Source organism: Excalfactoria chinensis, chromosome 2 (assembly GCF_039878825.1).
Source record: "Excalfactoria chinensis isolate bCotChi1 chromosome 2, bCotChi1.hap2, whole genome shotgun sequence".
Lineage (NCBI taxonomy): Eukaryota > Metazoa > Chordata > Aves > Galliformes > Phasianidae > Excalfactoria > Excalfactoria chinensis.
The window spans coordinates 136,560,302-136,581,970 of NC_092826.1; the positions used below are offsets into that span (position 1 = coordinate 136,560,302).

The 21,669-nt window shown below is 41.9% G+C and overlaps 1 protein-coding gene across 1 annotated transcript in view; it reads right to left on the reverse strand.

Moving 5' to 3' along the window:
- Positions 1–21,669, reverse strand: part of LOC140249057 (sodium channel protein type 5 subunit alpha-like) — a 199,249-nt gene that overhangs the window by 37,559 nt on the left and 140,021 nt on the right. Inside the window, exons 18-19 of the mRNA XM_072330304.1 lie at positions 13,032–13,178; positions 7,625–7,745 (exon numbers count right to left, since the gene is read on the reverse strand). Coding sequence (XP_072186405.1) covers positions 7,625–7,745; positions 13,032–13,178 — 268 coding nt within the window. The remainder of the gene's footprint in view (positions 1–7,624; positions 7,746–13,031; positions 13,179–21,669) is intronic.

A 21,669-nucleotide genomic window follows, 5' to 3' on the forward strand; every position in this document is an offset into this window, starting at 1 on the left:
CCTTCCACCTCAGGATATTCTATGATTCTAAGTGTCACAATATTTGCTGATGAGAACTACACCTGGAAATTAATTTATTTCAAAAGCAATCAAGCTTTACACCCTGCCTTTAATCTATGTGTTGCACAGAAAGAGACTTTGTTATGGATCTTTATAGTCCCACCAGGGGAAAATAAATCACAGGCTGACTGCTCCCCCAGCTGAAATGCAACCAAGGTCACTGACACATCTTGAGGCATCCAACAACTGCTCAGAAGTGACAAGAGAGAACATCTCACTGTGGTGATGTAACGCAATGTTATTGCAAGTAGAAATAATATTTAGTCAAGGAATGTGGGGAAGGAAAGAGGGTGAGTGCCAAGGATACACAGAAGGCAGATGCTGCTAATTCAAGGTGGCATAACTGAGGCGCTTGAGCTGCTTGTGATTTGCAAGCAGATCAAATACAAGTTTTGGGATGCCATGATTTCCATGCAGCTGGAAGTGGGGCTGTGCTGGCAGCAGGCTCTGCCAGCAGGAAGCAAGTTGCTAAGTCTGCCGTGCTCCTTCTGCAAGTTTTCATGAGCCAGGATCCTTGCTATCGAGCAGCAGAGGTGTAGGATGTCACTATAATGTTTCACACACAAACCACTCCCAGAGCTCCCTTTTATCCCTCATCTCTGAGATGTCTGGTAGGTGTGGGTTCTTGGGTGTATAAGGTGTATAAGGTTTTGGTATGGGACTAACAACACAGGAAACCATTAATGCAAAGGTAATGTGACAACAAGGCAAGTAACTACTTATCCTCTAAATATTCCTGTCATTCAGACCCACACTATTTCTCAGTTTACCACTGTATGGAATTCAGAGATATTCTGGGCTCAGTTGAAATACCTTAGGTTAATCAAACTGCTTGAGAAGAACATAATGCTAGAAATGCAAGCGTAAGGACTGGCTCTCTGCCTCTGCAGTCAGGTACCACTACACCAAAGGAAAATTTTATCCTTCATTTCAGCCCTAATCTTCAGATAACTGTGGCAAGGGATAAGAAGGTATCACATTAGTCAGCACTTTTTCCTAAAACCTGTCCAGAGATACTAAGGTGCGTGATTTGAGTACTTCTTAGGAATTAAGGACATGGAACAGACTGCAGGCACACAGTACTCTATGGTACCAGGAGTCCTAACACTCTCCTATGGCAGCTCTGCTTGGAAATGGCCATGCCTCTACATCATGACACATGGGTTTATTAGCTGCACCTCTTAGCAAGAAAACTCAGACTATTTCTCCTATTTCTGTTAGTCACTTAGATGATGGCCTCAGCTCAGCTAGCTGTGGGCTCAGGAGGCAGCACTGGGAAGGGACAGGATCTTCCAGCAATTTTCTCTCCCCATCGTAAGATGTTGGATGAATCACTCCCTGGAGGAGTCTGCTCTGCACCAGGAGCCAACATGATTACCTGAGCCCAGGCACAGCTAAAATTAGGGAATCATCTTCCAAGTAAATACTAATGAGCAGGGCATCATAAGATCTGAAGTTATTTCAATTGTGATGGAAAAGCCTTGTGAAATGGTAAAAACAGGCTATTTCTGATTCAGTCAGCCTCCATCTGATCATCTACAGGTACAGAGAGGTATTTTTAAAGACAGAAAGGCAGCGAGGACCATTAATCTTTATTTATTTATTTATTTTATGCTCTTTGATGGCTTTCATGCAATTCTGCTCTAAAAAAAATAATAATAATAAAATAAAATCCTACTTACTGACAGTAATACCTTGAAAAATCCAAAATAGCCACTCAGATGAGTCAGCCCAAAATCACAGCGCTATTAAATCCCATGCTTTTGATTGGACCCAATTCAGAAATGTTTAGACCAGATTCTGATACAATTACTAATGTCAAGTAGCACTTCCATGAATTATCATGCTGGTTACAATTCAGATGAAATGCTATTTTTAACTACTCATAAATCAAATCGAAATAAAGGAAGCTGAGGGGAAAAAAAACCCAACTAAATAGTAAGAAATGGACCACAAATCAGTCTTTTAATGAGCAAAGTTCTATTCCTATTATGGAATTTCTGATTTCCCTCAGTGTCTGCTCTTTAATACCCATGATTTTCAGGACTCTCTAGCAATGCTGGCAGCCTACTTCTTGGTGACCTTGACCCAAGCTTAAATGCTGCTTTACAAGCTTTACATAACCCAACAAAAAAGTATACCTGACATCGGTCAGCATTCCAAGAGTTGTTTTTTCCCCCAGTTTCTGTGAAATCAAAATAACATAAACATCCCAGAGTGTTCTAGACACAATCTGGTGAGGATCTGAGCAATCCTAACTCTGACTGACTCCGACTGGAAAGTTATTAGGCTTGATCCACACGAAGAACACCATTCATTAACGCCCTTTTACACAGCAAGTGTCATGAATAAACCCTTTGGCGTTTCTTATAACAGCATTACTCATGCTGCCTAGTCTAATAGATCTGTGTTATCCCCCCGAAACCAGTGCTGTTAGGGAATCAGTTGCGTGGAAGCTGAATGTCTTGTGATCTATTCAAGGACTTCGTTTTGCCACTCTAATTCATACTGGGCTGTGTGCTTTTTGAGAGCAAACTGACTCATTTCCATCATGGCATTTTGGATTGTAGGCTATTGCTCAAGAGAAACACAAAACAGCAGAAAAAGTCCTACACAAAAGGTCGAGATATTTGCTAGCAAATCAGTGAAGCTGCACTGAGCTGCACTAGTGGTCAACCTGCCCAAGAAGAATAGTTGCTTTCAATTCTTATTTCAACATCACAGACCATTTCTCACTAAAGAGAGACACATTTATCAAGGAACCTTTCCAAGAAACCTTTCCAAATGCATCATCTGACTGTGATATTTGTTACTTCTTGTTTGTTTTTTCATAACAAGGAATTGCTTCCTTCAGTCACTGTGGTATCCTATGGCACAGTCACAAATCGCAGATTAAAATGGGTTTTATCCTGAAGTTTACACTGTAGATGTGATAAACTCTTACTTAAGCATCTGCCATAACATTGAGAAACTACCAACTACCATTAATATATATATATATATAAATTTAATTTAATTTACAGTTTACAATGCATCTTGTCTAACTGTTCATTTTGCCTTTGGTTCTACACTCACATTTTCTAACCTGTCACATCATAATCATGGAGCTGTTAGATGTGCTTACTTTACCTTCCCAAATCAGGAGAAAAATCACCTTGTAAATGTGGGAGCTACAGTGCAAAAACTTCTGCATGTATAACAGCTTCATAATAGCCTTTACAAACCCTCTGCTTGTTTACACCAATATTTACCTTCCGTTTTTGCATAAAAATGTTTAACATGCTTTGGCCAGATTGGGCTGCTGATTCTCCTCAGTAACTGTGGAAGACCAATTAATTCCTTCTATACTGTGGAGCAGTGCAAGTGATACATTTTGTACACAATAATTTTACAGTTACCTCTCCACAGAAGATCCCAATTGTTGGGACATTCATTTTTAGAAAGAAACAATATTTTGCTTAGCTTTGAATGTTGGTTTCAATTCTGCTTTGTTTGACACAGGGAAAATATGGCTTCCTTAGCATAAATTCAAACAGGCAGGTGTTCATAACTCATTTTTAATGCATGTTCCTGCCAACCTAGGTTTCTAATAACCAGCCTTGCTAGCTGTGCATGCTCAAGCAAAATAACAGCATATCCTTTTTGCCTTGGAGGGAACACAACTCTACAGATCCTCCTGTCTACCTCCTTTCTCATCCTCTGGTCCCACTAACCCACAGGGCTAGGTTTTACACTGCACTAGCCCTAACTGAAGAGATCTGAGGCTGAGTTTTGCCATCACTGAGATTTGCCAACACTGTCACCAACATTTGGGTACCTCAGTCATAGATGGAAACTTCAATTATTTCCCACATAATACAAAGGAGAGCTTCCAATAAAGCCAAAGTCTATTGAGGGTTTTCACTCTCTGAAGGGCTTAACAAGGATACACTGCTTGTTTATCCACATCTACTCACCTCCAAACATATCCTCTTAAGAGGCCATTGCAACTAATAGTGTGATGTGTAGAAGTGAAGGCAGTGGGCAGTCCAGCACTGAAGTGAGCCCTGCTTTAAGCATGGGGTTGGGCAAATTGAAATCTACCCATACTGCCCAACCCAACTTATTGGTTCTGCACAAGCGATGGGACTCTGAGTGTCTTCTGATGTCTGAGAACTGTATACAGAAAAACAGCAGCACATCCTTTCTGCTGAAAAATGCAGTTTTGTGGTCTGTTGGAGTTCCCCTTCACATCTATATTTCTGAGCAGCCACTAAGTGCCACTGGAGAGGGTATAATGCCAATACCACTATTAACAAGAATAACTTGACTATTAACCAGCATAACTTCACTTCAGTGCGTGACATTTTCCGGCTGCGATAATCGCTCCTATGCAGTCACATGAAAATCTGGTCACGGGCACCCCGTGTGTCACGGGTTGCAATAGACTGCGTGTTGATCAAGGTAGCTCATTCTCACACAACCATCTGATGATACGCCTTTGCCAGCGGGCCATGCCCGGGGAATTACGCCTGAGGACTCAGTTAAAACTTTCTCCTATTAGGGTCTGGGATAGAGGAGTGTGCTGGGGTCAGGGGCTCTGCTTGAACAACCTTCTTTGAGACACAGAAGATAATGCCCAAGCAGATAGCAATTTTTGATGCAGAGAATGCATACCAATGGAGGTAACAGCACTGGAGTGTTGCAAGGCATCTGGAGGGAAAAGTACCCAATAGCTGGCATTGCCTAGACGTCGCTTTCTCATCAACTGACAACAAGAATGATCTCTCCATTTCTATCAGTTTTTTCCCAGCAATACTTGTTGGATGCCAGAGCTGTGACCCTACCTTGGCTTCACATTTCCTGACCCAAGAATATTCCCTGTTCACCCTAATCACAGCTATTTTCAGATGATAACAAATTAACAAGTCTCCCCAAGAAGAAACAACCCATGGCTAATCTGGTTCACCTTACTCCGGGAAAACTCTGACCTCAGCAAACTTCCAACAACTATTTCCAGAACATGCACTATCTTTATTGCCTTTGTTATCTGAAAAAGGGGGCTGAATTAGGAACATATTTGTTCAGGGCACAACCTGTACTGAATGTGTTCAGAAATATCATAGTTTGCATTTAGACAGCTGATGAACTAACAAGGCAAGAAATTAACTCTCCCTCTCAACCAGCTTCGTATCACCTTATCTTCAATCATAAATGGTAGGTGGTCATTCTCCCACATATACCAAATGCTGTATCTCCTTATTGGAAGACAGCAAAGGCACCACTAGATAAAATTGCCTGGTGCATGTTTTTCAATAAGTCCATTTTAGTACTTAATAACTGTCAATATATTACCCAGATAGACTGTATTTGTTTCATTGCATTTTATTTTAACTACACTGAAATGATAGCTGCATGAGGCTTAAATGAATTGGTAACTTTGAAGAAAGATATTGGAAGGCATTTAAAAAAAATAAGACTATGGGAAAATACTTTGATTCCTTTCATAAATACAAATTCTAATGCCATTGCAGGAAGAGTCAGTTGGACATTCAGTTTACGATTCTGACTTGAAATTCAATGAGGGAATATCCGTGTGCCAAATTCATGCATTTTTGTCAAATTCAAATCACATCTAATCCAATTCAGTAGTCTCTGAAAAAGCCTGTGTGGACGTGTGCTGCCTGGAAAACAGAGCAGATGTGTTGGGGACAATGTTGCCTGCAACTGCCTCCCCATTGCTCCCAGCCACCACACACACACAGTGAGGGACTGGAAGCCAGTTCTGCTTCAGTTCCCACTCAATGCTCAAGGCTCAGCTGGCCATAGCCTGGGAGAAGGTGAGGACAACCTGACTTGAACAGTGGCTTTTGAGGAATGAGAATTGAGGACTAAAAGGATAAAGGAAAGAGCAGTGATGTTGTGCTCAGGGGGAAGGGATAAGGAGCCAGAAGAGCTGATGTCATAGAGTCAATAGAATATCCCAAGCTGGAAGGCACCCACAAGGATCATGAGGTCCAACTCCTGGATTTGACCCACAGTAAGAATGGATTTTGGCACATCTCTTGATTTCTCTGTGGTCAGGATTAGGATTACAGCCAGGCTGCAGAACTATAATGTTTCCAGTGATCCGCCCAGAAGTGACTGCTTGCCACTGCTACCTTGCATTCCATCAACAAGGCCTTCCAACAAATGGGTTGGGTACTGGTGTGAGTCTGCATGATGGAGTTTCAAGCAGGTCTGGCCATTTTAATAAAGAGAAAATGACTGAGTGCAACTGTCCTGCGAATGATCCAGGGCTATGCACTGAATGAAGCAATGGGCTGCGTGATTCCCATCTTGTTTGTTTTAAAAACTGGGAATTGATCATGGCCAATCACAGCATTTATAAACTGTCTGGCATTTGACTAGCACCAGTCTTTTGTTTGTGCAGTTTAATACAATTTCTCACTTTGCAGTGCATAATACAGTTTGCTGCTCACCAGCATCAGTAAGAAATACAAAGTGAAGGAATGAAAACACCAGATCTAATTTCTAAATACCATTGTCTAGGCCAGAACAGTTACAGCACAGTACCATGCTTTCTTCATTCAACTGCATTAATTTTTGGCTACTGCTTTTAAGCAGAGCTGCCAAAAAAATATTTGGATCCTAGGGACATTTGTAAGCCCTGCAGGGCTCCCTTACCTCATTCAATCATCTTTCTCACACATATAGAGATGCACATTTTTGCTGACTTCAGGGGCATTTATACGCCCAATAAAACCTCTCTGTCTGATCCCATCTGAGCAGCTCTGTTTTTATTTCTAATCACCCCTGAGTTCTCAAGGAAATATTCAGCTAACCCTATTTTTCCTAACCCAGATTTAAAGGAATACAGGAAATTTTACTGACATAACATTCGGAATAGAACTCACTCAGAGAAGAAATAACTTGGAATGTTATTTTTAACATTTTAGAAGGGTTTAAAATCTGTGATTTGGTGTAGTATGGTGTTAAGAAATAATAGAATACTGGCTTATTAAAAGCAGTAATCTGAATGTGAATTGTTATCCAAGGTAATTAAGTAAAATACTGTACACATAACACATTCCATGCCAGGTGGAAGTTATTGGATATGCTAATCTTTACACCTTTTAAAACAAGTGGAAGAAAGTCCGTGGGACTCAAGATCCCTGCAGACAGTTTCTATTAACTGCCCTGTGTATATGTTAGCAATAGAAACATCCTAGTCTTGTTACTTCTCTACCACGTCAGATCATACACATATTTTGGAAGACAAAGTCCTTGGTGGCCAAATCAGAAATACTAACCTTATTTTTTTTTTTAATACGTTAAATCCGTAGTACAAAATATGATGAAAAATAATGCCTAGCACGTTAGGAGCTACATAGGAACTTTGAGGTTGCTTGTGGCTTATCTCACTTTGGAAATCCAAAGTCAAATGCACTACAGTATCTATGAAATGTGCATCCAGTGAAATCCTATTGCAAGCAGTCAGAGTAACTTGGTGTGAACATGGAGACATGTTTGATAAGAGGAGGGTTCTCGCCTCGGCATTGCAATGAAACACACAGGCCCTTACCTTCAGGGAAGCAATCTTCAGGCTCCATCAGCTCCTCAGCAAACTCAGGGATCTGCTCCAGCAGTTCTGCAGGATTTGTCAAATCCACTGTGCTGCCTTCGGAAAGGCTGATTTCATCAAGCTTGTTGTCAATAAGAGCAAAGATGAGGAAAACAAATTGATCAATTGCCTCAAAGGAAGCAGCTGAGTTCTTATTCTACTAACCAATATCCCAGCCAAAGCAGTCACGACAGTGAAATGGTCATGCTCAAGTGAAAGCTCTACCTATGCTAACAGTGGTGAGCTAGCAGTGACTTCTCCTATGGGATGAGCAGAAGTCCTCCTGTCTTCACGTTCTGCTCACACGATGACACTACATGCACATGTGGGAAGGCTCTTTCACCTCCCTCATCCCACATCTCCACCCTGGGATGGGACTACACATCTTCCAGATGCACACTACTGCTCTCGAGATTTAGGAAGAGGGACACAAATGTTTGATCCCCAATTCTATAGCACACCTCAAATCCTTCTCTGCAAAATGGGGACAAATATATTCCCACCCCCTGAAGCATTGGCCGTTTTATCTTCTCAGCTAGAAGACTCAGGTAATTTGGGAAAATAGCTGAGGAATGGATGATTGAAGAAAAACTGGTTTTAAGGCTATGAGGGAAATTGGGTTCAACAAAGCAATGGATTTCATGAAAATCTGATGCCTAATTTTGAAAATTGTCTGCATTTGTTCCTTAAATAGGGGTGCACGATAGCAAAAGCCACCCAGATATGAAACAGAAATTTCATTTCAGGTCAAAGCTTTCTTCTGACATTAAACATTTTTAGTTCTTTATTTATTTGTTTTAGAATACAACAGGAGGGATTTTCATTTATTTATTTTAATTTTAGTGGTCAAAGTAATTGTTTTATAGGTCTGTGTTAATCCAGAATTGTATTTTTCTCAATTTCTCAGCCAGGCCATTCTAGTTCAAGGACTATTATTTACTCAGCCCAGCTCAGTACTTGCTTTTGACTCTGTAGAAGAGGTATCTGGCACAAGGTGGTTTATTTGCAAACTGTCTTATTTTCTTCCCCGAGCTGCCACTGAAACATTGCTGTGGTTTATCTCATAATACTATTGTCTTCATTTTAAAAATGAGGACAATAATACTTACCCATGCTTTTAAACAGCCTGTAAGATAGTTATATGAAAGACAGCACGTACACGTAAATTATTATTTTCATGAAGATGACAGAGTTAGAGAATAGGTGCAGCTCTGTGTATTTATTATTAATGTGAAAATGGACCCTCTGTTTTCCAGTATACAGAGGCAATGCAAAATTTATAGCTGAATTCAGAGAAATGCTGAACCTGGGGTAAAATGAGGGAGACCGAACATTCCAGCAATACTTGTAAGCAGGATGGAAGCTATATGTGCTTGCAATTAGCTGCAGCATGCATAAGGTCATATTCTTGGCTAGGGCTTTTAACGCTCTGCTCTGAAGAAGAGCAAATAATTGAGAAGAGATCATTTAAAGAGAGTCGGGCCAGTAAGCTCAGGTCAAAGACATGGCTAAAGCTTCTAAAAAATCCATATTCAGAATGCAGCTGTTGTACAGAGAGTAGCCAGTTTTCTACAGGCTACGAACAATACATGATGGTGGAAAAAAATATCAGGTTTTCACACAATCAGAACTTTCTGTTACTGTTCATTAGGGAATGCATTTAGTCATTATTTCTTCTGCTACGAAGTCATCAACAGACAGAACACTGAAGTAGTCCTAAATCACACACAGCTGCAGGATGAAGAAAATAGGGATCCCGAAGAGAAAAGAAGCTTTGTTGGATACAATTCTAACGAACAGAGAGAAATCAAAGGACATCGTGAGAAAAATGTCAGCTCAATAGCATTGTCATTGAGAGTGCTGTATTTAGCAGAGACAGGATGGGAAATTCAGAGAACACAACTGCAGGACACAGGGCAATTATATTAGACTACAAGGAAAACATCTTAAAGAATCGAGAATGCTTGAGAGTTATCTATGAGGAGGAGTTTTCAGAAATTATTAGAATCCATCAGTGTCAAAATGAGATGGGGAACATGCAAGACAACATGGACAGGATTTATTTTGAAAAGCCTTCAAGGAAGAAGAGGCAGCGAACGGGGATTCAGAAAGCACATGGCAAAGGTTCTGGGGTCTGAACAGGGACTAGAAAAAGAACTCATACATATGAGTGAGGAGGGAAAGGTTAGGAAAGCTTGTAGGAAAAGAAGCAAAAGTCACTCTTTGCCAGAAAGGTGAAAGGGATTAATGTTTTCATGAATGCTGTAAGAAAAGGGACATAAAAGTAACTTATGAGGGAGATGGGACCAATGAAAATTCAGTTGCTTAAGAAAATAAAAGTGATCAATTAACAGGGAATGAGGGCTTGTTAGAATTAGTGGAAATGTAGGCAGGGAAGTATCTAGAAAACCTAAAACAAATGTAAATCAGCAGATCCAGCAAATGCACATGGCAGAGCATGGGCGTGCAGGGATCTGACACACTATGTTAACACACCATTAGCAATCAATAGTGAATGCTCATGGAAAGCTGGAAAGAGCCCAGGAGAGCAGCAATAAGTAAATACAATACTAAGCTTAGAGAAGAGGAAAGGGGAATAATCATGGGAATCACAGATCACTGAACTCTTGCTGCAGCTTGTAATTAAAGTGAATTAAACAAACTCAGTGGAGAAAAGCAGAGTGCTTCTTGGAGGGCAGCTGAGTGATATGTCAAACAGAAATAAAGACAGTGAGGCAGCTCTCCTTCCTACCACCAGTCTATGCACAAATAGGAACAAAGAGGCCAAAATAAGCCAAACAGGACAAAGAATGTCCCCTTTTTCTGTTGGAGGGGCATACAAGGCAAAGGCAACATCAAAAACCTCTTTGGAAGATCTCCCATCTGAGCACAAATTCACACTATCGAGGCAGTTTTTAATGTGTTTCTGGGTGGCGTGGTTCTGCCTGGAATAGCCTTCCTACCCACTGCTCGGCTCTCCAGTAGTGGCAAACTGATCTATTTATTCTTATTATTTTCCAGAAGGCTTGTAACAGGGAAAAGCTTTAATCTCACTGGAAGTTGGTGTTTGCTCAAGATTTAGCTCTCTTATCTGTCTTTTCCCTCTCTTCCTAACCTTTGAAGATCACAGTCTTAATCTATCAAACTGACAGATGATATATAAATTTGGGTGAAATATCTGTGTTTCTGTAATAGAAAAGCTGACTTCTGAAACAAAGGTATTGGCTTGGATTCCCCCATTGCTTCATGGAGAAAACCCATGCTAAGGACCCAAATGTAACAGAAGCTTTACCTTCAGAGAAGACCTGTAGGGATCAGAGTTAGCACCAAAGATACAGAAGAGGAACTGAGCAATATAATTCTCATATGGGTGGATAATACTCAATTCAAGAGACTGCCGAAAGCAGGCAGAAAGAAAGTGAAAAGTGACACGTGGAAAGAATACAGCACAATGAGACTTGACTCAAAGCACTACAAATGAGTGAGTTCAGAGATAAAACATCAATGGACCTGAAAAGCTGTAACCTCAAGTCACCTTGGGTAATACTAAGAAATCAGACATGATTTTGTAGTGGGATACTGTGATGCAAATATCCCACTTGGAAACATCATGCCTAGGCAAGGAGATACTATTTCTCCTCCTTACGGTTCTGTGGGAATTGTATTTGGAACACTGTTTAGTTCTTGGCACAACAATTCTAATTGAGAGAGTTGTAAAAAGAATAAAAGCTGTACAAAATATTTTATGGGGCAGTGTTTTGGCAAAGAAATGAACTGGTATATTCTCTGAGACCTGTGCCACCAATCATTTTATTTCTATGGTGCCTTACTGATGATTTGTATGGGATGAATTTTTAATCATATAATGTATCCTTTACTGACATGAACAGCGTTTTAGTCAGAACACACTCGATGCTTCCTGTTATTGACTGAACAACTCAGAGCCTCGTCCCTTGGGCATATCAAATCCCTTAAGTTACTTCCTCACAGTTGTTGGCTTTATCTGGCTTGCCCCAAGTTCTTGGGACATTCATCAAAAAGATTAACATGTCCTCGTGTGTCGGCACAAAGATTACTTCTGAACAGGAGGACTATAAGGATGCAATGTCCACACAAGATTTAGCCTTCAAAAATAGCATCCTTTGGGCTTTGCTCTTTCATGTTGGTATTCATAGCCTCATGTGAACTTCCGTTTGATTTCAAGTCATCCCTGGATTATCGCCATATTCCTCCACCTCTTTTTAAGCAGCCACAAATAGAATCAATTATACTCTACTATAGAAAGGTGACATTTGTGTTACAGGACCCTTTGAAAGTTGAGGGAGGAAATGGGGATTATTACTTTATCGCAGTGTTGCTGAATATATCAGAGCCAGAATGTTCCTGTCTTATGACATTTCATTGTAGCACTAAAAAAGGATGTAGTTTTCCACCCTTCATGCTAACACATCAGGGTTTATGTATCTTAAAAACACAGTTAAACAGGAAGGATAGGAAATCCCCTGTGAGAAAAAATCTGGAGATGGTCTTCTAATTACTCCCAGTCACAATTCGTCATCTCATTAGTTTGAAATCTGGGGTTTCTCTTAAGTACATAAAGATTCTTTTTTCCTCTGAGGTTGTGATATGAAATGTTTGAGCTTCCTTCCTCTAAGGTCCAGGACCTTTTTTTTTTTTTTTTTTTTTTGCTGAATACAAAATACAATATGCCAAAAAGCATTCTAGTAAGAAGGATTGCTCCTGGAAGAAAACCTTCATGGCCAGAACGTTTCTGGTGACTGGGAGTGGAATTCAGCTCACCTAAATGTAATCTACATGACACAGACATACACAGCTCAGTTAGTTACTCTGGTCTCCCCTTACAACCAAAGGAGAAAAATGGGTACTTATAAAATATGCTTCTGCTGGTCTAATTTAAATGTTGATTTCAGCAGGATATGAGACACTGTCGCCTAACTATATTGACTCCAGATCTTCACTGACTATAAACAAGTCTCATGTGACAAGTCTAGAAGCAGATGTCCACCCCACGTGATAATATGATTCAGCAGGCTGCAGAAGGTGAGCCGCTCTGTGGCAGCCCTGTTTCCACTGCCCTGTCAGGATTTCCACCTGGGATTTCTCCTGCTGGGTACAGGCTCACCAACACAATGAGAAGCAAATGTGATTTGGCCACTATGAACTGAATGACACCAAAGCTTTCTTGTCAGATACACAAATTCTTGCCCTTCTCATGGTCCTATACCTTTAACATGAAAAACAAAAACAGGTGATATGCCCCAGACCCCCACATAAATTGGTGGCATGCACTATGGAGCTGGCGTGACGAATAGCATGCAGCATCAAGCAGGAAAGTGGTTTCTTTTACCTCTTTTTGCCCTACTGGAGGTGGTGGCTCAGCCTTCAACTGCTTATCCACGTGCAACTCACTTAACTCTTCACAAATCTCAGAGTTCTGACTCCGGGCACCTGGGCTTTGGCATCGCTGCCCCCTCAGCTGCAGCTGCTTTTCCTGCTGGAAATAATCCTAGATGGGTTTATTTTCTTTTTCTTTGATAGCATGCTTAGTTCTTAAGGAGATCTCCCCAGCTAGAAGAGAAAATAGCCTGAACTACACTTGTCAGGGGATGACATCTTAAGGAAAAATGGCAAGCAACAAGATTACACAAGCTTACGCTGTAACTTTTCAGGTTTAGCAACTGGATATGTCAAGATAACTGGCTGTAAAAAAGGAAATCACAGATAGGCCGGATTATTGTTTTTGAACTGTTGTTGCTGGGGGGCAGGAGGAAATTTCCTTGCCTTCTCCATTTTCAATCCAGTTTGGAGGCACAGTTTTTTGCAGAGACCCAGGGCATAGACTGGGGCTTGCAGCTCAGCTGAGGGCTGCAGGGTTTGCTTTGAGCTCAGCAACCAGAAGTGACATTTGGCATAATGGCTGGAGAAGGTGCAAGCACAACACCCAGTGCCACACCACAGCTCTGCTCCAAATGGCACGGGAAAACAAGCTACAGACTCACAGGAGAAAGCTAAAGGTATCCAAAAGTAGAGATGAAAACCTGTGGGTGGACATGTAAATGTGAGCGGTGCCTTCAGAGTACTTTGCACCCACTGATGTCAACGGGACTTAACCACAGGTTGGAAGGAGAGCGCATCTGTAAGGACTTCACTAAGAAGGGATGCAATGTGGAATCAGAGCAATAATTTTTTCTGCAAACACATCTGAGCAGAGCCAGTGCTTGGCAGCAGAAGTAGTGCCATTAAACTCAGCCATGTCGTCCTGGGGCGATGATTACTGCTGCTGAGCTTTCTCCAAGTGCTGCCAGGACTAATGGTAGAGCAGAGTGTGTTTGCATGGTTGGCTCCTACATCTGGAAGCCCAGGTTCGCTGCTGGTGTAAATCAGTTCAGCTTCATTGATTCACCTGTGATAGGGATTTCTCTGAGAACTCCACGGCTCTACACAGCACTGCCATCGTTCATGCCATTACTAATGCTGCTACTGAAATATTAATAAAACTCAAGCTGATTTCAAAGGGTTGTGCTGAATTGCTTACAGAAGGACTTCCATGCTGAGAAAAAAATTACAAGCATAACAGGATTTCAACAGTAATTATTTAAACATATTTATCTTTTGCTCATCCACCTCTTTTTTCCCCTTGGCTTGAGTGGCATTCAATGTTATCCACGTACTAAGTGAGCTTCTCCTCCCCAGGGAGCAACAGCCTACCTGCCTCTGTTCTAAAGCCACATCACCACAGAAAGTCCCTCAAGAGGTACCAGCAGCAGAAAAACACTTTATTCCAAATATAACCATCTGAGAGAACAGATGACACAAAGGAAGCAGTTGGTTAAGCAAATTGCTCTCTGTATAAATACTTTCGGACTGTCAGGTTTGCACCAATCCTTTCGGATGTCGTTCTGTGTTTCTAGTAAATTAATTCAAAATCAAATTACTTGTTTCCTGCTTCAGAAGGCATGTGGTCTAAAATATATTCCAACTTTAATAAATTAAATCATGCACGTCCAAGCCTGTACCTTCTGAATGTGAATGTATTACATATAATTTCTACCACAGAATCAGAGAACTACAGGATTGTATCATGGAATCACACAACCGAGTTTTCTAGGCACAGTTTATCACTGATCGTCACGATGTATAATCACCGAATCCCTGACAAAAAGTAACACTTTCTAAAGAGCATCTCTGGAAATACTCTGTTACTCAGGGGAGAACATAGAATGATAGAATCATTAAAGTCGGAAAAGATCGCTAAGATCATCTAGTACAACCATCATCACCATGACCACTCGGGGCCACAAAATGCTAACATGGAAAGCAAGTGTACTTGAGTAAGGCGCTAAGCCATAGAAAGTTGTGGGTTGTTTTTTTTTCTTAATGCAATGTGCACACAACTTAGCACCAAGTAATCTTAATGGCAGGGTATCAGTTATAGCACTAAAACAACAGAAAGAATTGTTTCATGTTGAAAGTGCAGTGCAATCTGGGGTGACATCTCAAGTTCACTTATGCAGAAAGGTTGCGCACCCAGATTCATTAGAAATGAAGGCATAGATGAGAACAGACTGTGTAACTCAGTTGATCTGACAAATATCCAGGTTGTTAAGCAAATTATTGCACTGAATAACTAAGCCCGTGTCAAATGAAAAGCTTATACCATCGCTCTACTGACGAACCCTTCTGTATGGCACCAAAATTCAGGAATGCTTTCATAGAGACTAAACTCCAGGAACGCAGCTCCAGCAGTTTCCCAGACACTGCACTTGTACCAGGCATCTGATGAGTTAACATTAATTAATAGTGATGGAACACATCTTGGCAAATCACTCAGCAGCATTAGGGAATCAACTGGGTTTCTGCAACGGCTGATGCCAGCCCTGGTAAGCCACTCTCTTGGGATGGAATCTCAGTTCCAGCACACAGTGCCTGATGATCAGCAGGATCCTGACCAGGACAAGGTGTGCTCCTCACAGTCTGCTTCACTTTGGACTATTTACTTTTGCTCTGATTCCAGATGATTTGCTCTTCTGGGATCAACAACAGCAGGTCTATCTCCTGTAAAGCTCCCCACCGTGGGTGGTTTATGTAATTTGTTTTTAATTTTGATATCAAGTGCCATCTCAGAAATGCAATACACATTATGTTAATATTTATTGATTCACTTGTTTTCATCATTTGTAAAGTAAAACTGTTCAATGGTACAACAACTTTATGCCTTCAAATGGCTGACTGTAAGCCTGGAATGGACGCCAACTCCTTTAGAGCATCAGCCAGGAGTTCGCTCACCCCTGTTCAGATCTGGGCCCTAAAAAGAGGTGTTCAGCCAACACTGTGCCAGGGATTATCACATGGAGGAGGATGGATCATGTCCTGTTGCCTTGCAGATCATTGGCAGCAGTAAGAAAACAGCAACCAGATTGAAACCAGAGTGTAATTTGGATTACATCTCAAGTGTGTGTGTGCACAGACCCACATACTTGTTTGATGGCACAAATAAATACAGAGGCTCCACACCACATCCTGCCTCTGAAAACCATGGATCAGCTAATTGTTTTGGGCTCAAATGGGGATTAGTGCAAATGCCGATCTCTTGGAAAGAAGACCTGCTGTTGGCAAAGCAAGATAAATACCTGTCATTGGTGCGGATTTGCTTTATTCCTTCCCCCTGGAAACAGCACTTTTTCCATCCTGTGCAAACAAATTTAGAAAGACGATCCCCAGGCTTGCCTCTTTGATGGGGATCATCTCAGATGGGTTCTCCTGATGCTTTACTCACTCTGCCTGCATTGTGACCCTGGCTTAGAGAATTTATATCCTGATTCCCTGGCTGTGGCTGCTGTGGAAAAGATGTGCAGGAAGTGTCCTCCCCAAGCAGGTGGAGATGTACAAAAGTAGCTGGCTCACTGCTGATCCAGAAAGCACTTATGACGGATGTGGCAGCATTAAGTTAATTCAGCGTAACTTATTTCATGAGGTCAGTGTTGGATGGGACAATGCAAATGCAAACTGCCCTTTACTCTGTCTATAGAACATGGGAGAGTATTAGTCCTATGCATCTTCTCAGCACCTTGCTAAGCTCATAGAATCACAGAATCATTAAGGTTGGAAAAGACTTCTAAGATCATCTAGTCCAACCAACATATCACCACCATATCCACTAAACATGTTCCTGTGCCTCCTTACAGACCTGTTTCAGTCACTGCCCATTGCACAAAGAATCACAAGGAGTGGAAGATGCTGGCAACAGAAGCATCATTGCTTTAGCCACGATGACAATATGACTCTGAGCCACTTCAAGAAATGCTATTGCATAGAGCAGCAATTTGTTCTTCAGTAGTCATCAATGTATTTTATAGAATCATAGAATCATGGAATTGCTTGAGTTGGAAGGGATCCTGAAAGGCCATCTGGTCCAACTCCCCTGCAATGAACAGGGACACTCACAGCTCCATCAGGTGCTCAGTGCCCCAGCCATCCTGACCTTGGGTGTCTCCACAGACAAAGCATCCACCACCTCTCTGGGCAACCTGCACCAGTGCCTCACCATCCTTATTGTAAAGAACCTTTGCTCTATATCAAGCCTAAATCTCTCCTGTTTTAGTTCGAAGTCATTTCCCCTTGTCCTGTCACAGCAGACTTTGCTAAAGAGTCAGTAACCAGTCAAGCTTCCTATAGCCAGCCCTGGGATATGAAAACTGTAACAACATCCCGAGGAGCTACTCATGTACTGCAAATCCAGCTCAGTGGCACTACATGTGTAGTTACCAGAGGACTGTTTACTCTGGAAAGTAACTGTTGATGTTTATGTTCCTCCTTACAGACAGCTATGGATTTCCCAAAATTACAGTGTCTGGAAGCTATTGGCATCCTTTCTGGGCAACAGTTTGCATTCAGTAACTGGCACCCTTCCTGTGTGGAGAAGCCAAGAAGTAAACAATCACGAAAGCCAAACTGTTTATATCCTACCTCTGCACAAGGGGAGAAGGAAGCAGATTGCAGTGCTGCTGAAATACAGCAAGTCTGCCATACTGCCCAGCAGCACCTGTTTCCTATGTGAAGTTAACAGGAGGCTGCAGTCGGCAGAGCTGTCAGGCTGACAGCTCCAGGATATGCTGAATTTACTCTTTCTGAAAAGCCTTCAACAGTCTGGGCTAAAACAGGAGGGAAATAAATAGGCTTGATATAGGGAAACAAATGGTGTGTTCTTGTGACCATCATTTATGATCCTGGTTCTCCCCTCACAAATAAATGCAGATCCTTGTAGTGTCAATAAAACCAGAGAATGTATCTTTCTGCATGCTCAGCATGTGAAGAAATATCACCAAATACATCAGGAAAATCCTCCTGTTTCCTTAGTATGAGGTGGGAAAATTACTATCATTAGCGGATGATGGCATCTGTGATGCTTTTGAGGTTTGAGTTGTAGGATTTTTTGAGTTGGAAGGAACCTTTAAAGGCCATCTGGCCCAACTCCCCAGCAATGAACAGGGACACCTACAGCTCCATCAGCTCCTCAGAGCCCCATCCCCTGACTTTGAGTGTCTCCAGGGATGGGGCACCCACCACATCCCTGGGCAACCTGTGACAGCATCTCAACACCCTTAACATAAAAAAATCTTTTCCCTATATCCAGTCTAAATCTCCCCTTTTTTATTTTGAAATCATTTTCCCTTGTCCTATCACAACAGAGCCTGCTGACAAGTCTGTTCCTTCCTTACAGCCCCTGTAGATGATGGAAGGCCACTCCCCAGTCTCTCTGGATCCTTGTCCAGGACAAAACAGCATTCCTGCACTACTCCTTCTGAGATTGATCCAGAGTATTTTATTTCCAGTGTCTGAACTCCAATCCTGCAGGAGCAGGGCACATTCTATCTACCAGTGTGGTCCCTGCTGGCCCAAGACCTTTTCCCACACTGGGCAGCATGCTGCCCATAATAAAGCATTGATTCATTAATCCAAAGGTTCAGTCTTAAAATTAGCTTAAGAGGGAGAAGCTGGCAAAAAGATGGACTGCCAAAGTTAATTTAGCTTGTTATCAATTCAGTAGTCTTAAATAGGCAGCGAAAGTGCTTCATAAGTGTTCATTGTTCAGAGTTCAAGCTAATACCCTCTGCTAAATTGCATTTTGAAGTTTAATCACACTCTACTCTATGTTTCTTTTGGTAATTGGGATCTCTCTACAGCATAATATGAAGAACTCAAACTAATGGGCTCCTCCAATGGAAGCCTGAATTCTGGAAGCTTGCCTCAAAGCACAGTATGCTTTGAGAGGGTGCCTGAAACACCCTGGTCCTTTCTTCCTAACAAGGCGGTGATGTTTTCATCATGGAATCCTGGTGCGGTCAACAGTAACAGAATAAAAGTAATTATTTTAGATGCCACTATTTCCAATTCTGTTCTTCTGGACCATCTTTAAGTGAAGAGATTTCAAGCCCCCCCCCAGCCCCATGCACACACACACACACACACACACACACACACGCCCACTGTTTCCCCCGGCACAAAAACTGGCTGCTGTTCATTTTGTCCAAAATGCTAAATGTTAGCATTTTCTTTACCAAAGGCAGAAACAGCAAGAAATGCTCATTTCTGAGCAGAGTGTCGCTTCAGGGATGGACAGGGATCCTGGGAAATGGCACCCAGTAGGCTGTGACTGACGCGTGGTCCCCAGTCTGGGCTCGTGGCCAAATGCATGTTGACAAGTCTGCTATGCCTGATATCAGCTTGCTCAATGCCAGGCTTTGCTTTTTTATTTTCCTCTTTTTTTCTTCCATCAGCTCCCTGTGTTTCCTGGACCTCAGGCTAGGCTGCACACAAATGCATATCCTGAGCACTGTGCGTGCTGGCTGAGCTTCCTAAAACCTTTATGGGCACCGTGACTGCTATCTTCATGTCAGCGGAGATCTGACACTCAGCCTTGCTCTGCCCAGTCAGACTGAAACTAAGTAGATACAAATTTCATCCTATGCATAAAAACAAAGACAAAGGTGCTTTAAATCTGTGATTTACAGCTCGTTTGGTTGGTTTGTTTGTTTTACTAATGGGTTTGCTGCTACTCTTCCTAAGGAGGTAAACACAGAATTATTCTACTTATTTCATTGCTAAAAAGCCCTGAATTGAGTTTTCAAGGAACGCAAAGCAAAAGACCAAGTTTAAAAAACAGTCAAATGGTGCAACTAATAACAGTGACAAAACCCTGCTGTCTCACTTGATCAGAAAACACTGTCCCAAATAAAGCTGAGAAGCAGACCCCTGCAAGATTTACTGTGTGCACACTCTCCTGTCAGTACAAACTGGGGAGTCATCAGCTCACTTCAAAGGTATTTCATCCAGCAGCACTAAAAAGGAATCTGTCCCATGGACTGGAACTGAAAACAGCCTGATAATAAACACTGCTTGAAAGGGCAATACAGTTCCATACAATAAAGTATATTTCCCGCAGTAAAAGGCTGGAATTAATGCACCCTGCCAAATAAATGCATGACTTCATCTTTGATTTGTAGACGTTACAATTACTAGGAGAGTAAAACACCATCCCAAAGAGTTTTGTATCAAAATCTTTACATGCTGGAATTTTTAGGGCAATTATCGATAATTTCAGCCACACTGATGTCAAGCTGGAATAATTCAATTGACTGTTACAGAATCACACCTGTTTTGGGAACAGGTCCACAATGGACAGAAATGGTACAATTCAAAATCCACTGACTGCAAAAGAAACAGATGTTGGCCCAGGTGTGCATGGTGAACTCTGTTACCTGAGATGTTTAATTCGTTCCTCTACCTCACAAATGATGTATCACAGCTAAAATAAACTTGCAAGCTCTGTGTAGGAATTATTGCTTGAAGTCCTTGACTCTGTGTTATGAGAAAGCTAAAACTTGATGATCCCAATGGCACTCACCGACCTTGAAATTATTAATCTCTTACTGGTAGAAACATGGAAAAAAAGCCATCAGAAACTGCTTCACCTTGTCAAATGGCATTGAATTAAGTCAGTAGCACTGAAAAAAAGCTGGGGGAAGAAGGGAGGAAAAGCTGAGGGTTCAGGGCAACATGAGAGCTGTACCACTGAATAGAGACCATGGTCACAGTCAGCTCTGTTATTGGAACATATGGAGGCAGGTGTTTATATAAAGCCTGGCAAAATAATTTTACAGGGATGTGACTTTGGTAAAACCCAAACAAAAATGCAAAGGAGAGGAGAACTGCCAATCAAGGAAAATCATCAACATGACTGAGAAAGTAGGGAGTTTTGTGGAGCAATGAATATTCAGTGGGCAGTGTGCATCCCTTGGGTGCTATGTGCAGATGCAGGCTCAGCCCTCTTTGAAATCCTAAGAAAGATGCTGCTGTGCCATTGAAAGGTCTTGGGAGAAAAGGGACCTACAGGAAAGATGGAGAGTGTAGTGATAGAACAAGGGGTAATGGCTTCAAACTAAATGAGGATAGGTCTAGAACAAATATACTTAACTGGGAAGGTGGTGAGATGCTGGCACAGGAGAAGCTGTGGGTGTCCCATCACTGGAGGTACTCAAGGACAGGTTGGATGGGGCCCAGGGCAACCTGGTCTGGTGGGGATTGCCCCTGCCCATGTCAGGTGTTGCACCTGGATGGGCTTTAAGATCCCTTCCAACCCAAATCACAATTTGATTCTGTGATTCTAAAGCTCTAAGAGCACATTAAGAAAGAGCAGGTGGGAAAACAGAAAACACTGAGAGGCAATGGAAAAAGCATGCCCTGTCTGCAGTCGTACTTCCCTGCCAAGTCCTGGAAAGGTGAGGCTGAGTAGGCAATAGCTGCCATTTAAGGATTTCCACACCCACAGAGAAGCCTCAGAAATGGGAAGGCATCTTTGCATACTCAGATGGTACAAACCAGCCACTGTGGGAGCTGGGATCTGGCTGCTGTTAAACACGGTGTGCATGCCTGGTGTCGAGGAATGGGTAAAAAGCTGCAATATGCTCCATCCCAGCAGCAGGCAG